Here is an 18,142-nt window from a genome sequence, read left to right as displayed (position 1 = left end):
CTTTTTTCAAAAAATCGCAGAGCGCTCAGTTTTTAAGATTAAGAGTTCATTTTTGGCTCCTTTTTTTTTGTCATTGCCTGAAGTTTAGTATGCAACCATCAGAAATGAAAAAAATATCAATATCACATATAAATATTGAAATATATGACAGAGCGAAAAAAAATTTCGTATATAATTGTATACAAATCGCGATGTGAGCAAAACGGTTAAATCTAATGACTTATTTTTTTTCGTTGTATTGTACACTAAATTGCAATGATTTTGGTATATAACAAATTGTAAAACAATCAAAGCAACAGAGAAAATATTATCACAAAATGAAGCATGAATTCGTAACGCGCGGACGTAAAAGTTTTTTTTTTAAATTCACCATAGCTCGAAATATTGTGCTAGAGACTTCCCGTTTGTTGCAAAATGAAGGTAATTGATTGAATATTACTAGACTGTACGTGTTTTAGCTTACAATTGCAGTTTTCGACCATTTCGGTCGAGTTAAAGTTGGCCGAAGGTCGAATTTTTCCTATTTATCGTGATTTATATGAAAATATTTCAAAACTGATAAAAGCTACAACCATGAGTTGTAGCTTTTGTTGTATTCTACATGAAATTGCGCACATTTTCATGTATAACACTTTATGTAACGCCTAATAGAAAACTGTGCAAAAATTATGCCAAGGTGACTAAAGAAATTCTGAGATTTTCAGCCGAGTTACCACACACGGAGGTAAGGAAAAAGTTTTTTTCAAAAATTCACCATAAATCGAAATATTGTGCTAGAGACTTCCCGTTTGTTGCAAAATGAAGGTAAATGATTGAATATTACTAGAATGTAAGAGTTTTAGCTAAAAATTGCATTTTTCGACCATTTCGGTCGAGTCAAAGTTGACCATAGGTTTAAATTTTGGCACTTATCGTGATTTATATGAAAATATTTCAAAATTGATAAAAGCTAAAACCATGAGTTATTTTTTGTTGTATTCTACATGAAATTGCGCACATTTTCATGTATAACACTTTATGTAACGCCTAATAGAAAATGGTGCGAAAATTATGACAATGTGAGTAAAGAAATTCTGAGATTTTCAGCCGAGTTAGCGCACGCGGAAGGAAAAAGTTTTTTTCAAAAATTCACCATAAATCGAAATATTGTGCTAGAGACTTCCAGTTTGTTGCAAAATGAAGATAAATGATTGAATGTTACTGGAATGTAAGAGTTTTAGCTTACAATTGCGTTTTTCGACCATTTCAGCAGAGTCAAAGTTGACCGAAGGTTGAAATTTTGGCACATCGTGATTTATATGAAAATATTTCAAAACTGATAAAAGTTACAACCATGAGTTATTTTTTGTTGTATTTTACATGAAATTGCACACATTTTCATATATAAAACTTTATGTAACAGCTAATATAAAACGGTGCAAACATTACGACAAAGTGACGAAAGAATTTCAGAGATTTTCGGCCGAGTTACCGCGTGCGGACGTAAGGAAAAAGTTTTTTTTAAAAATTCACCATAAATCGAAATATTGTGCTAGAGACTTCCAATTTGTTGCAAAATGAAGGTAAATGATTGAATATTACTAGAATGTAAGAGTTTTAGCTTACAATTGCGTTTTTTTATCATTTTGGTCGAGTCAAAGTTGACCGAAGGTTGAAATTTTGGCACTTATCGTGATTTATATGAAAATACTTCAAAACTTATAAAAGCTACAGCCATGGGTTGTTTTTTTTTGTATTCTACATGAAATTGTGCACATTTTCTTATATAAAACTTTATGTAACGGCTAATATAAAACAGTGCAAAAATTACAACAAAGTGACGAAAGAATTTCCGAGATGCGTCGCTGATGCTTTCTAGTGGGAAAAGAAAGAAATTCGCGTATGCGCAGCTGGATCAGGCTTGTAAACAAAACAACAGCATGATCCGTGAACTCCCAGCATCCCTCAAGGCACGTGATTTAAAATTTTTCCCAAACTAGGCCTGTAAGTATTTTTCCGCAAATATTTAAAAAAACTTTTTGTAGTAGACATATTTTACGTCCACTTGGCACCCGACAGACAATTTTCGTCGACGTAAAATATGTCCAGTCGGCGTTAAAGGGTTAAAATCAGTGCATCTGTTAGTGCCTCACTTGGATACCAAATTACCCCTGTGGTTTGTCTGTCAGTTTAAGCTGCCTGCTTATGGGCTTGGCAGTACAGAATTTTTATTTGATAACGATCCATCAAATTAATTTTTATATTAGGTTACTGTTGTTAGTATTATTTTAAAGCTAAATAGCTAGTATATGTATTGCCAAAGCAAGTATCAAAGCTGAATAGTTGAACTTGGCTCTAGAATGATCCTGGGGAAAGTGCCAAATGTTGGACATATAGTCATACTGATGAGTTGAAGTTACCCAAAAAATACACACAATACTCAAAAGTAGAGATACAAACACAAGCAAATGAAAACAAAGAGGCATAAAAACAGCAATACTGCCTGAATAATTCCCAGTCAATTGAAAACTATTATTAGTTTAACCTAATCACCAAACATTGGCTATGTATGGTGTGGTCCTAAACCAGCAAACATCAAATTTACGACATTTTAAACATGGTTGTTAACACACTGATTTATTGAAAAAGTGTTACATGTCAGAAGAAATGCAAGTAATGACACTGCTGTACAATTTTACATCAGATTTTCCCCCTAAGGGATTAGACATGAATTGATTTCTGTCCACTCTAATGCAAGTCTTCAACTTTGCCCTTTTTCCATAATTTTCTGGGCCTTTTTTACTCTCATATTTATTGTTTCTGACTATTGTTCCTTAATGTCCAGTCTCTCTCATTATTGAGATCTTTGTCTGTTTTCAAGCTGCTGCACACTACCTGTTTCTGCAACTATCATAATGATCTTTCCAATGTACTCCAGCCAAGATTCCTAGCATTGCGTACTCACATCTTACATCACCTTCACTTCCTTTGTCAACGTTCGGATCACTAATGCATACACTGTAGTGGACCTTACATGCTCAAAATTTGACCGTGTTTAGTTTTTATTCAAAAGTAGTCATATAGCAACCTCCCTCCGCTAAATCAGGGCTGCTGCTATTAATATCCTGTCAAATACTTCATAAGACACTCGCAAGTAGCATAGCTGCTGGACAAACAGTTAAAACAAACCTTGCAAACTGTCATAAATAAAAACAGCCAAATTCATAACATTCATGAAACCAAATGTCAAGAGCATTTTTTTATTGAAAAGCAAATTTGAAAATGCAAAATCAAAAAGCACATTTACACACAGCTGAAAGTGTGCTTTCTCCTACAGTAAGGACTTGCCTTGCCCAACTTGTAACTACCACTTTGCTCATTACATGTACTGTAGTCTCACACAATTTGTTGTTTCTGACCATGCTCAATGATAATACACTGGCAAAATAAGCTTGGAATCTACATAACTGCAACTTACTTGACAAACACTATGGTTCAAATTAATTTTTACACATTTAAATCACAAACAAATAGCCCTAATACATCATTAGTGCTTTGAAATAGACATCCCAGCCTTTTGCTCCAATGGCCTTCAATCCCACACTCTTGAATACTGAAGATACTTGGTTGCCAATAAATATCCCACTAGATGAATACAAAGCATTGGACTTGAACTAATACCTATTTGATTTCATGGAAATGAGAAATGCAAAGCTACTAAGTTTAGAATCCTCACAATACTGAAGACGTAAATGTTGTAAAACAAGAAGGTTTCTTAATGCTGTACTACCATATGTGTGTGAAGATTATTTATTACTGTTGTTATTGCTAACACATAGTTAAAATACCAACCTGCACTAAAAGAATGAGCAAAAGAATACGTACTTACAAATAATTATAACTTCTAACTTTCAAAATTAAAGCTAAACAACAAAATAAAATAAAACAGTTGAAGATTTGGTTTTAAACCATCCCCAAATCTCCCAGAAGTTACCTCAGTAGTAATACCAAATGTCAAAGTATTTGACTTTTATTTGCTTTGTATCAGGTAATTTGACAATATCAGAATCACAAGAAATAATACCAAAATCATCACACATCACAGATACCATAAAACTTTATAATGCCAAAGACTTGTCACTCACTTGTCATGCTGCCTAAAATTTGGGGTCTCGTGCAACATTCTTATGCCATTAATAATGAACTGCCTCAACCACACTCAAGGTATTCTTAAAGAATCCACAGGTAAATGTGTGATCAACTTCAAGCAATAAAACCTCATTGTACCATTCTTTTTGAAATGAAGAGCAGAATGCTCTATTCCTCAATTGGATTTATCCATTTTAACCTGATACTGTACCAATTAAGCTCATATTTCACTGACTGCCATGTATTGAGGATAATGAGTTTCAGTGATATTAGACTGGTATCCTTTACCTAGACATTCTAGTGATAGTAAATATGACTTTGGCTTCATCTGCTTTCTAATATCCTTGATGACTGTATTTACAAAAACAGGAATCCAATTAATTCCAACTTGTAACAGTTTTATACAATTTACTGAGTGAATATGTCATTCACAGTAAAAGATGTTTTCCTTTGACGTAATTCAGTTGTTAAAAGCTATCGATTTTTGTTGTGGGGAAACTTTCATAATCTAGATCACTGGCACGAATGCACATGGAGGTACTAGCAGGTAAGAACTAATTTGGTTTCATTGTAAGGTATGGTAGAAAAAACCCCATACACAAGAGATTTGGATCTGTCATTAAATGTTGCCTACAATGTTCAGGAATGAATGGAGGGGAAAATAAAGTCATTGCATATATTAAATTTACTATTAGTTTTAAAATAAGATTAAAAAATTACATAACACTGGAAAATGGACTGTATCATTCTTACTCATGCAGATGAAATTAACATGGATGAAAAATCATCTGTCTCCTTTTTCATGCAGATGACAAAATGTAAATGTTAATTTTAACAACACCACATAATATAAAATCACAATCGTCATATACCATCAATATTAGCTTAAGATGGCCATATTGCACTTATAAATACATGAGAAAATTTACACAAGTTCTAAAATCTAGTGGCACCAGTTACGACCTAGAAGTTGTCCGTTCTCCGAAAATCACTGCACATAAGCTTTTAGAGGAAACCTTTTTCTCCAGTACTCTTTGTTACCATGGATATATCTAAAGAATCACAGGATCATGTCAAGCCACAGAATAGAACAAGTTTAATTTAGTGTCTAATGGAGAAACCTGTAGTTTTGGAAAGGTTATGTAGAATTTTGAGTATTCAGAGGATATCATGTATTCACATCAAACAGGAGTAGGTATTCCCAATAATGATTATCAATGGCACTCAACCTATCAGAACAAAGATAACATTTGGCTATTTCTGAGTGAAACCTGATATTAAATATTACTACACAATAAATTGGGATTCAAAATTTCATGGATCCTAAATTTCAAAGTACAAGACACTGTTGTATCTGATTTGTGGAAGCACATCAAGCCTCTCTTCTGTATCAAGTAAGAGTTAGAAGCTACAATACAGGCAGGCCTTCTAAATGAGAGTTTCATAGCAATACACAACTTACTCCCATGTCATTTGATGTTTTATGGTTCCTTGAACCATTATTTTGTTTAAGAATTTTCACCTTCTACATACTCACACCAAAAGTGAAATGTAATAATAAAAAAAAAAAGCTTCAGTACAAGAGATGGGCTATCCTAAATAAAATAAAGAACATTAGTTCTTAACCCTACTTGCTGTCACTGACCTAAGTGAGAAACTTAACTAATGGGTTTGAAGAGAACTATGATGAAATTTGCTCATCAATGGTGCATTAGTAGGGTTTCAAAATGCATGTAAACTTAGGCAGATTTTCAACTTTAAACTCTCTAAGCTGAAGAGCAGACCACACTCTTCATTCCTTCTGACATCCTCATAGTTTTTAGAATCAGCCATCATCCTCTTTACATCAGGTTTTCTCTTTATGGAGTTAGACAGGCACTGAGTTCTCTCCAGCTCTCCTCTTTCCTTTACACCTTCGGCCTGAACACCCGTATGTCTAGGTCTTAACATATTCCCTTTTACCAAGAGTTCCAGGGTCTTCTTATAGGTGTTCATCCTCAGACTACTACCATATTTGCTGTTTTTTGGCTAAATACTATTCACCCCTTCTCATGACAGGTACAAACCATCTCGATCTTTGAGATCTATTTTCTCTGGTGTTTTGGAGTGAATGTCAACAGCAAGGTACAAAATCTTACCCTCTAAACAATACTACTCAAGGTACTGTAGTAATTTGACTTTCCCTACATAGATAATTATGAAACACCATCGTCAGGAGATTTCGGCAGTGGATATCTTCTAAAATCTTAATTGCAATGGTTAACTTTCTGAGCTTGAGTTAACAGATGCTATTTGTCTTGCAAGGCAATGGCAATTATTCTGAGAAGGCATCAACGACCAGTACTAAAGGCTTTTAGTTCCCCATACCATTAATTTGCTGGTATTTTTCCCTAAGTATAAGGAAAGTTCACAGACTTCAAGTCTGATGAAGTTTGATGGTACTTTACAGAAAATCTTCACTTCTCTGCGATAATTTATCTCTTGTAGCTTTAATCCACCTCACTGCAGGCAATTCATTTATTTATTATTTCCCACAACATTTTATTTTATGTAAAGTATTATATTATTCTCTGTCTTCTATTCTTTTTTGTCTTGTCATAAGTAGTCTTTTGACCAAGGGTGAAATTAAAATCGATCTTTTAAGCTTGCTCCTTATTAGCATATGCAAGTGACATAAATACATCTGAATCAGGCATAGAAGAGGGGTGTCCTCAGAGGATGAGGTGAGCAAAAGCAACAAAAGGTAAGAGGAGTTGTGTCACTCTGTACTGTTCACTGCCTCTTGACTGTGAAGTTTGGAGCAAAGAAATTCTGCTGGGGCCCACCCTTCAGAGAGCGTTACTGGCCTCGAAGAGATGTGCAACTCTACTACCATATTCGAGGATACCAAAGAAAAAACTTCAATTTATGCATTATTTTTGCACCAGGAAAAAATTAAATTTCCTTCCCAATGATACATATATTATGGTATTACATGCCTATTACTGCATGTAAAATACAAAGAAGATGGGCAAATATATTTATGCTTGTCACTTTAAAACTGGTTCAGAGATAATTCTCTTAGAACTACCCATATATTTGGGAAGATGGAGATAAACCATTCCAATGCCTTCTAGATCCTATCTCCACGCTAGCTCACACCAGGATATTAAGAGTAATTTTTTTTAAGAATGACATCAGAATCACAAAAGAAAAAAGCAAGATGTTATTTGTAATTTGGCACCACTGGAATCTCAAAAGGTTAACAGAAAAAATGAATGATACTTTAAAACTTGACACGAAAGAGGGCTAAATGAGAAGGCACCAGAAACTTCTTACTTCTGCCAAGGTTGAACGCTGTGTTGGTGTACCTAATTCGTTGTTATCAAAACAACACATTTGGTTTAATTTCTAATGCATTTATTCATTTATTTTTTTCACCTGACACCAAATGCACAGTTCAGCAAAACTGCAGCATCTGGATTAGAGTTTGTATGGACTACCTGTAATGTAACAATCTGGCAAGTAGTGAAAGACCTCTCATGAAAAAATTTAAAATTTAAAATTTAAAATTCACGTACAAAAAAATTTTTTAAACAGAATTATTTTGTATCAATCCATTACTTATAGTGCCCTAATTGTCTGTCATGAAATGTTCCTTGACAAAAGTTCTCCAACTAAAGTAAAGGAGCTGACAGCTCTGGTAAGGAACAAGACTGCGCTGATCATTAGCACAGCTAATGTGAAACAGCAGAAAGTCTGCAAGTAGGAACTTACTACTCTGAAGCTGGAATGGTTCCTTCTCAAAGCAAGAGTGACTCCCTTGACCATAGATTTGATCCTTGAGTCCATCTGTAGCCAAAACTCTCACCTCCTGAAGCTGACAAAGGTTTTTATAATCACTGACCAGTCACAAATCTGATACATGTTTGCTATCAATGGAGCAGTTACACTTGGTTGAGAGAAGTTTAATGTCTTGAGAAAATGAAAAAATTGCACACAATCATCTTAAAAATGCAAAAATGTTTATTGTGTGTTATAAACAAAATAATACTGCTAACAGTGATGCATATTCATTACAGCACAGCCTATAAGGGATATATGAAAAAATAAGGAACACCTTCTAAATACACAGCCTACACATGAACAAATTAAGTTCATTCAAGACATCAGTGAAAGTGTGCATGAGAGAGAAGGGGAGATGGGGGGGGGAGACCACAGTAAATGGTAAGTTTACGTGTCAACTTTACTAAACAAAAACAAATCATGTACATAATTTTGAATTAAAGTTAACTAAACAAAAACAAATCATGTACATAATTTTGAATTAAAGTTACTGAAAACATTCTAATATTCAACATTTTAAACAATATCTTGTATTTAACCTGCAATTTTTTTCATTACATTTGCAAATTTATGCACTTATAAATTAAATGTCAATGTCAGAGTTATCCATCAGAGGGAGAGATGGAGCAGAGTGTTTAAGCACTTTCGATTACTGTTGACCCCCGGTGGTATTTGTGGGGGATGCGTACCACCATCCCCCGCGAATAGCTAAAATCCGCAAATACTTAACACCCCTCTAAAAACACTTATAACTGCCTATTTTAATAGTTCAAAATACTAAAAACCCTCTAAAAATGCTTATACCTAAATATTTTAATAGATTTATCACAGAAAGTGCATTTAGTCACGAATATATGAAAATACAGTAATTTGTGAATATTTCTCAATGAAAAATACCGCCAATAGGCGAATTTCCCGCAAATAATGTGAATATATGTTCCACAGAGAATTCCGCGAATAGGTGAAGCCACGAATCTGGAACAGCAAATAGGCGAGGTCCACTGTATACCTAAGTTGCTTTTATTTTCTCACGTAAACTATTATCATAAAGATATCTTCCTGTTGTCCTAGATTTTTTCTGCCATACTATAGCTATATATTTCCCATAATATTCTCTTCTGAAACTGGGGCAGGGGGTCTAGTATGCTAGCAAATACGGTACCTAAAAATTTACATACTGTATATAAACAGCAGAATACCGCTAAAAGCTTTCAACACAAAGTGTGCGTGAGCACAATTTACAATAGTTGACAATATCGGTTTGTGTAAAATGTGGCACTTACGCAATAATCTATTGAAAACACTGATAACCTGCTAGTATTAAAGTACTGAACAGTCACTTTCAAAACCAAATACAACTACAGAATTAATATAATGTACATGAACAGAAGAATGTTGCTAAAATATGGGAATTCTGTTAAAATCAGGGACTGTTACATAGCAAATGGGCAACTGAACTCTTAAATAGCAGAACATTGCTAAAATATGGGGATTCCACTAAAATCAGGGACTGTTACATAGCAATGGGACACCTGAACTCTTAAATAAACAGCAGAATATTGCTACAACATGGTGATTCTGCTAAAATCAGGGACTATTGCATAGCAAAGGGGGCTCAAACTCTAAATAAGTAAATTCTGAGAAATCAGATTAAAGCCATACAATATGAAGCTACCACAAGACACATTGTTACTAGACTAACACTAAAAGATCATGATCAAATGAAATGGCTCCCACTCACAATAAAATAGTGATTGGTTAACAGGTTCACAAGGAAAACAAAACCATTTAAACACAGAAATAAGGCAAAGTCCTGACTAACACACTATCTGTAAGAATATTAACTATTTTAACAACTACAAAGAGCTGCAGATATGTATTAGAGTTAGATAACCTAAACCGTAAAGATTATCCTAAGCACTAAAATAGTTTAATAGGAAAATCACCAGAGTTCTTCACTGATAAGTGTGTTATAAAAAAAGGCTGAAAATGCAAAGATAAAACTAAAATATGGTAATGGATAACATGTTAAAGTAAGGAAAATGTAATACAAAAAGTCATCAGCACTATTGCCAGAACAGTCTGGGCTGGGGCAAATCGTGTTACAATTAACAAAGAAGGAATAGATCAGAACGGCAGTGAGGAACTGATGGTTCTATAGGCAATAGGTACCTGCCTAAAGCTGTTGTCCATCTTTTCATTTGGAGAACTTTTGTTAGAGAATATTTCAGGACAAAATTACTGGGCACTACAAGTAATGGGTTTGTTTACCTATATTTAACAGTAAGTAGATAAATGTTGAAAAAAAAAAAATGTCAAAGCAGATGGACTTATAATTCAAGTTCTTTACAGATACAGGTAAGGAAGGAAGCAAAGGCATGCTGTGTGCCACAAACAAGAAAATGGAAGCACCAAATTTCCTTATTGGGCCACAAGAAAAAACCGAAACTAGTTCTCACAGAAAACAGGAGACCAATTTGATAAAGTGGACTGAAGTACACAAAAATGTAGCCATTACTGGGTATGCTTGTGCATTCCAGTCAATGTAATGATGAGAACAGCAGGTTTCATAGGATATAAATTAAGGCATATTGTAATGCCATTAACAATACAAAATAAACATTCTCCCAGACCTTAGGAAATAAACAAGAGTATTTCTTTACAGTTCCTTATTTAAAACATATTTATGCATAGCCTCCATTTCTCAATGAAACCCAGTTCACATGATGGATCACCATCTGCGATCCTTTTAAAACCTAAATACATGCTTGTGATTACCTAGAAAACTGCAACTATTGTCATAACATCACCACTAAAAAGAGAGGATTGCTTTATACTAACTTTTCACAATCTCAAATGTCGCTCAAGTCTATCACATCTACCTTACTTTCTAGCTCCTCCTCTGCCGCTTTTTCGTCGTCTGTTTTATTGGGCTTAGTGTCACAAGTGTCACTGTTACGTTCAATGTTTAGGGTCTTCCAACTCTTGGGCTCGGCTTTCTTGAGTTTTACTTCTACCTTCGATGCTGCAAGTGTTACTGTGCTTTGATCTACATCAATAAGCTGTCAAGAGAAAAATGTTCACTAATAAAACTAATTTATTCTTCAGCTATATACACAAAGATTAACATTACTGTATTATCAAACTTTTCAGCAACAAAAAATCCAAAAATCTTGTAACAATATTGGGAATGATGTACAATACATCAAAACTCCCTCATAAAATAAAAATATGACAAATTTTTAAAGTAATTTATATTTTTCCTAACTATACAAACCTGAGGTCTTTACAAAGGAATATACTTTAGCGCAGCTGGAGACCAGCCATTGAGGTGGGCATTTAACTGCAAAGACCTCAGGCTTGTATGGTTAGGAAAAATACAAATAACTTCTAAAATTTGTTATTTGTTCCCACTATACAAACCATCAGTCTTTACATAGAAAGACTTACTTCCTTGGTGGGAGGATTCCGAGTAAGCTAGCTTCTGAACTGACTGGTAATTCGCATCACCTGGGTCTCCTTCCTGGTCATGTAAGAGCAAAGAAGGGAGACCACACCTCTGACATGTTGAACAAAGGTGTGAACAACTGTGTGTTCAACTGTCAGACTTCTGGACCTTTCAAAATAATGTGTGTGTAGCAACACTGCTTCGAAAAAGGCTATGATGAACCCAGAGCATCGGAGACAATAAAACTAGAGATTAACCAATGGGTTGTTTTATCATCCGTCCTTCTCTCCCCCTGCTAGAGAGAGGGGAGGACTTGCATCTATTAATCTATCTAAGATTATAGACAGGGCATTCAGTTATGTAGGCTCACCTGCATGGCCCACCCAACCAGCATGTGATGGATGACCACTCACCTCTCTCTGCCAGAGAGGAAAGATAAAAGAGAGAAGGGAGGGGGGCCAGTCCCCCACTAACATTCACTCTTCACCACCAAACACCTCAAGCAAGATGCAAACTGTCCATTATGGGAGCTGGGCGAACTACACAACTTGTTGAGTAGCCACCACAGGACCCAGGGCCAGTGGGCATTGTCCTGAAGGTAGAAAGACATGAGAGTGGACAGCCTGGACCACTTTCTGTCTAATACCTGTAGAACCGACAGGTTCTTTCAGAATGCGAAGGATGGACTATTGTCCCTATCCTCGTGAGGTACTCCGAACAAACTCCTGGCTACTTGCTGGGTGTAGAGTCCGCCCAATGATAGCTTCACAAGGCTAGAAAGAAATAGTCTACTTGAACACTTCTTTCTTAGATGAGCCAGTACTAATGAAGAGTCGTTGACACTAATGCCTGAGATGTCAATTCCTCTGAAGATAGTACTGTAGCACTCTAACTGGATACAGTAATATCTTGTTACGATCACTAACAACCAGTTCCTAGATGGGACTGACTGTGACTCTAAAGTCTTTGCTACGAGTTCTGGGAGAAACCCAAGCGTGACAGAACCTCATCTCCTCGAGTGCTGTAGTCTTCCTCAAGGCTGAGACCTCACAAACAAAGAAGACTAAGCAGAAGACCTTCTCCAGGTCAACTTACCTGTGGGTCTGCATCACGTTTCTGGGACCCTGGCACGTTCCCATACAAGAATGTGCAGGGGGGTGAGGCTGCACCTGTGTGCTCAGTCTTCACTCCTCTCTCGTTAAATCGGTCCCAGGTCCGAAGACCAGGGGACCTTACTGGTGTCACGGGAGTCCGTGGGACTCTGCAGTGGCAGAAGAACCTTTATCTGCCTGGGGAAAAGACTTCTCAGGGCCGATATTGGTGATACAGGGTTCTACTAGAGTCCTATGCACCTCTGGTGACACGGGTGTCCATGGAGAACTGTGCACCTGTAGGACCCCAGGCAACAATTGCTACCAATACATGGGGGTCCGAGGAGCCCCGTGCAGTGTGGAAGGTTCTTCACTGGCCTAGGAAGGTAACTTTCTGGGAACGGTGTTGGAGGCATGAGTGTCCATGGAGACCCGTGCCTCTGTTGCTCCCACAGCATGGGGGTCTGAAGAGCCCTGTACAACAGTCCCTATGTCCCTAGACAAGGGAGAGCAATTGAGAGATCCCTTTGCCTCTTCCGAGGCCTCAAGATTGTTCCGTGGGTGTTGGGAGATGTTTCTGCTGACGACCATGGAAGTGGAATGATGGAACTGCACAGTGACAGCTTCTGTTGTGTTGACCTATTGTTAGGAATTTCCAAAGATTGGAAAATCCTGTGTAATGTCTGGGTGATTGACCTTATTTGCCATTACGTCCTGGTTCCCAGAATGTACCTGGCTAACAGCTCTAGCGAGTGTATAACTGCCCACTCTTACACCTACGCCGCCAACATTTAGAGTTGAAGAGAAACCAGTCTCCCGCCCTCCCGTTTGTTGACAAAAGTTACTCCTGTGGTGACAGGGGTACTGACATTCATCAGCTCCACAGAGTAGCTCGCCAAGGTCCTGAACCTCTTGAAAAGGTAAAGAAGCTGTCTTCAGTTCCAGGATATTGATGTGGAGGTGTTTGGCATTCTGGTTCCACTCGCCTGAAAGCAGCAACTCTTCCAGGTGTGCACCTCATCCTTTGGTTGATGCACCTGAGAGCAAGAGCATGACAGGAGGGGGAGTGTGAAGAGGCACTCTGAGGTTCCTGTCATCTAGCCACCAGGCTAATTTCTGATTCCCAATTCCCTTTCTCCCTGGGAGGAATGGTAAGTAATAGGGAGTCCCTTATCGAAGACTAGAACTCCTGCATTCTTCACTGAAGGGAACGAGGAAGAAGCCACTCATCCCCAAAACAAAGATGGATATACAGTTGACCCCCTGCATTCGCGGGGTTAGGGACCACAACCACCCGCAAATACCAAAAATCTGTGATACATTGGAACCCTACTCTAAAAATGCTTATAAGTAACTACATATTTCAAGCCAATCAGCATCGAGGAAAGCTGGTACCTTAATGAGTGACTGACTCCTTCCAGTCAGCAGCTGTTGTCATGGAGAGAGAGAGAGAGAGAGAGAGAGAGAGAGAGAGAGAGAGAGAGATGGTGAACTGAGTACAGTATACCTTAACTAAAATGCTTATAACTGCTTACACTTTAATATCATTTCACAGTCATCTTACAACATTACCCTTGAAAATATATGGCTCACAGCTACGTGTGAACACTAATAAAGTTACCCCTAAAAGAGAGAGAGAGAGAGAGAGAGAGAGAGAGAGAGAGAGAGAGAGAGAGAGAGAGAGAGAGAGAGAGAGAGAGAGAGAAGGGTGAACTGAGTACAGTACATCTTAAACTAAACTGCTTGTAACTGCTTATTTTAATAGTTCAAACAAAAATATACCTTTAACTATTATCCTAAAACACTTGAATATCATTTCAAAGTCATCTTATATCATTACTCTTAAAAAAATATGGTTCACAGCTACGGGAGAGAGAGAAAGAGAGAGAGAGAAACAAAAATACATTTGCACATTAAAAATATTCAATACACTAGTGACAGTATGTACACAAAGGTAAATATAAGTTAATTCACAAAACTAGGTTATAAGAACATAAAGCTCACAAAACTAGGTTATAAGAATATAAAGCTCACAAAACTAGGTTATAAGAATATAAAGCTCACAAAACTAGGTTATAAGAATATAAAGCTCACAAAACTAGGTTATAAGAATATAAAGTATCAGTGAACATTAAACTAATATCAGTCATAAAAAAGAGGGGAAACTCCCTCACAAAGTATTGGAGCTACAAGCCAATGAGCAACTAGTAAAGCTAATACAGTATCCTGCTCTGTGATTGGTTCTTCTATCCTTCCAGCCACCAGCGTGTTGTGCTACGAGCCAATCAGCATTGAGGTAACATATCCTTTATTTACACCCTGCTGTGTGATTCGCTACTTCTTACCCTTCCAGCCAATAGCCCCCTTTCTATCTATCTATCCGTCTCTCACATTCTACGGGTATCCTTTGGCGTAATATGTGAGAGAGAGAGAGAGAGAGAGAGAGAGAGAGAGAGAGAGAGAGAGAGAGAGAGAGAGAGAGAGAGAGAGAGAGAGCAATTCAATTGTTTAAGTATAGGTAACTACCCCGCCCTCTGTTGGGTAATGATAGGTACAACAAAACAGAGAAAATCACTTCTTTTGTGCTTAATGCCCATCAGAGAAGAGGAGGGAGGGCTCTGATCTGTAATTACTTGGTAAGTATTTATGAAACTTGATTTTATCATGAAAATACCATTTTCATATATGTAACTTACCAAGTAATTACATAGCTGAATCCCACATTGATAGGTGGTGGGATAAATGGACATATTCTGTTTCAAAAACAGTCTGATATGAAGATGAGTCTGAAGCATGAAATCTGTTTGCATATTGGCAAAATGCTTGTTGTATCCTTACCTGATAAGAGAGCCACAGCAGGAGATTACTTCCTTTTGGTCGGTGCTCATCTTGGCATGCAGTGACTTAGAGGAACAGACGAGATAAGTCCCTACTTTAAAGAGGGAGCTTTTGAGTAAAGGAGTTTCCCAAATATTCAAAGGCGACAAAGAAAAAATTTGCCCTTGCCCTGGGTGCAGTACCAAATCAAAAAAGACCAAATAAAATCGTTACCGACACTGACAACCATAAAAATTAAAAACCATCATACTGCTTCCACAGACTGGCGGGCACTCCGGGTACATGTACCCCCAGGCTTCCCAAAAAAGAACTCAACACCCAAAATTCAAAGCGAAGAAGTTACACATAGGAAGAGGTGCTTTCTATGCTTCTTCCCACAATACCGAGCCAGTCATCGATAACTGACCTAAGGTACTACAATCCTCAAACATCACCTCTATTTCTTTCAAATAGTGCAAGGCAAGAATGGAGTAGCATTTACAGTATGTCAACCACAGGATAGCCGAGAGTGACATATCATGTCTGAATGCATACATGGCCATATCCCTAATCTTGTGTGCCCTCATCTTAACAGAAGGCAGATCATCTTCCTGTATTTGAGAATGTGCCTCCAAAATAAGGTTTCTAAGAAAGAATGACAATGCATTCTTTGACATGGGGTTTGACGGATTTCTCACAGAACACCAGAGGTTACTGACAGGTCCTCTGATCTTCCTCGTCCTGTCCAAATAATACCCAGAGCTCTTACTGGACACAGGACTCTTTCCTCCTCTTCTGGTCCTAGAATGTCCATAAGATTCCCATTGGAGAACAAGCATGGCCAGGGATTAGATGGAGACTTTCTTAGCTATGAAGCCAAGCAAAAAAGAGCAGACAGCATCTTAAGAAAAACCAATGTGTTTGTCAATTGCCTACAGCTAGCTCACTCATCCAGCCGTGGCCAAGGCTACTAGGAAAAGAGTTTTCTTTGTTAAATTCTTAAGAGAATTGGAATGGAGACGTTCATAAGCAGGGCCCATTAACCATTTCAGCATCACATCCAAGTTCCATGAAACAGAGACGTCTCGTGGCTGCTTAGTAGTCTTGAAAGGCCTAATCAGATCACTAAGGTTGTAAGATCCTGCGCAGGGCCCTCCCACTTACTAAGTAACTTGTAATCATTTGGAAGTAAATTACAAGCAAAATTTAGTAATGATAGAAAAATTGGTAAGTTTGCCATTAACAATAAGTCTCTCGTTTTCTAATCTGGCAAGATTTTAAGAATATCACTTTGAAACCGTAACTACGATATATTCGGATAGAGAGAAACATACGAATCAAAGCTTTTGAATGTTACAAAATAGATATTGGAAAAGTGTCTTATTCAAATATCATTATTTAATATAAACTTTCTTATCACAATGAAATTGTATCATAAAATGATCTAGTATTTGTGTTTGGCTTGTGATCTGGTGTACAAAAAAATTTCCGTGCATAGCAGACTTGAAACATTCATTTGATTTTTTTTTTTTTTTTATTTTATTGTATTGTTGTACAAATGAGTTTGATCGCTTGTGTGTGATATGTGGAATATGTTGTGTGTTTGGAAGTGTGTGTGTGTGTGTGTGTGAAATTTGCATTGTTATTAGTTGCATGATTGTTGAGTAAAAGACACTTGGAAGTCTTGAACTGGACCCCGTCGTGGGCTTTGAGAATAGTTCCATGTCTGTCGCCACCAGCCCACCTGCAGAAGGATTGTTTTGTGTCGCTGATTGTAAACAGACATGTGTTTGAGAAAGACTTGGTAGTGTGTCCTGTGAATTTGGAACTATCAACCAACGCAGTGAAGTGAATCTACAGTGTGTGCCTTGAGTCTCAGAACACTGTTAATTAGCAACATTCTGAACTTTGTGAGGCTGGTGGTGGCACTGTTTAACTCTTGGATAAATGTTTCTGCCCTTTGTGAGGCTACAGAAGTGTGCTGGGTACGTGTGTTTGTTTATGTGCAATGTATTTCATGTAGCATTTGCCTTGATCGTAGCAATTTCATTTTGTCATAGAAAATTTTGGTTGTTATTTCACACTGTAGGCTTATTTCTTATTGGAATTATTTAGTTTTAGATGTTTGGGCAGAGTGCTGTCCTAGCGCCTGTTGTGGTTACTGGTAGCCTATGTGTCATATGTGAGTGCAAGTGATTTGTGTGTACTAAAACAATTTGTTTATTATGGATTTATTATTTGTAGAATTAAGTATGCATTTTTTTTTGTACAATAAACTGATGTAAGCTGTTTGTTTGCAGCAAATGCCTCTGGAAGTCACTGAAGCATTATAAGAAGTTGAGAATATAAAAACTGAGGCTTGAAGAGATTATTTTAGCTACACACTAGTCGAGACATAGGCTCCCTCCTGCTGACAGTTGCACTTGTTGATCTGTGAGTGCAGTCGGGGATCCTAATAGGTTAAATATTGGTCCCCCAAAGGGCAAGATATTTGAAAATTCGGTACAGTTGCTGTCGTCTGCAGCATCTGTGTTTGCCGGGTTTTACAATTTGATACCTACCCTGTTGAGTGGGTGATTTAATGATGCTCTGTCGCTGTGTGCTGTAATTGAACAAATCAAGACATATCTTGGCATAGTTTGAATATTTGAGATGATACAAAGTACAGCATGTCTAAATACGGCATTGAGAAGCCTGTTGCTATGGCCTTATATAAAGGGTCAGACGACATTAAGTGTAGAAAATCAAGAAACAGTAAAGTTTCATTGCGCAGCTGCAGATCTCAATTATCTCAATTACAGTACTTGCCGAAGAACTCAAACGACAAATGTTT

The 18,142-nt window shown here is 37.2% G+C and overlaps 1 protein-coding gene across 3 annotated transcripts in view; it reads right to left on the bottom strand.

Annotated features, from left to right (window-relative positions):
* Positions 1 to 4,798: 4,798 nt before the first annotated feature.
* The window catches only part of CHORD (CHORD-like protein), a 251,789-nt gene continuing 238,445 nt past the window's right edge, over positions 4,799 to 18,142 (bottom strand). Inside the window, exons 7-8 of one of the 3 annotated variants that reach the window (XR_010855603.1) lie at positions 8,445 to 11,015; positions 4,799 to 8,400 (exon numbers count right to left, since the gene is read on the bottom strand). Coding sequence is in view for 2 of the 3 variants with exons in the window: in XM_067118301.1 (XP_066974402.1) it covers positions 7,911 to 7,987; positions 10,841 to 11,015 (252 nt within the window). In the remaining variant the exon portion in view is untranslated. The remainder of the gene's footprint in view (positions 8,401 to 8,444; positions 11,016 to 18,142) is intronic. The other 2 variants (XM_067118301.1, XM_067118302.1) reach the window with 2 other exon arrangements.

Source organism: Macrobrachium rosenbergii, chromosome 16 (assembly GCF_040412425.1).
Source record: "Macrobrachium rosenbergii isolate ZJJX-2024 chromosome 16, ASM4041242v1, whole genome shotgun sequence".
Classification (NCBI taxonomy): domain Eukaryota; kingdom Metazoa; phylum Arthropoda; class Malacostraca; order Decapoda; family Palaemonidae; genus Macrobrachium; species Macrobrachium rosenbergii.
The sequence above is the reverse complement of the archived record's forward strand: the minus strand, read 5'-3'. Positions and strand labels throughout refer to the sequence as shown.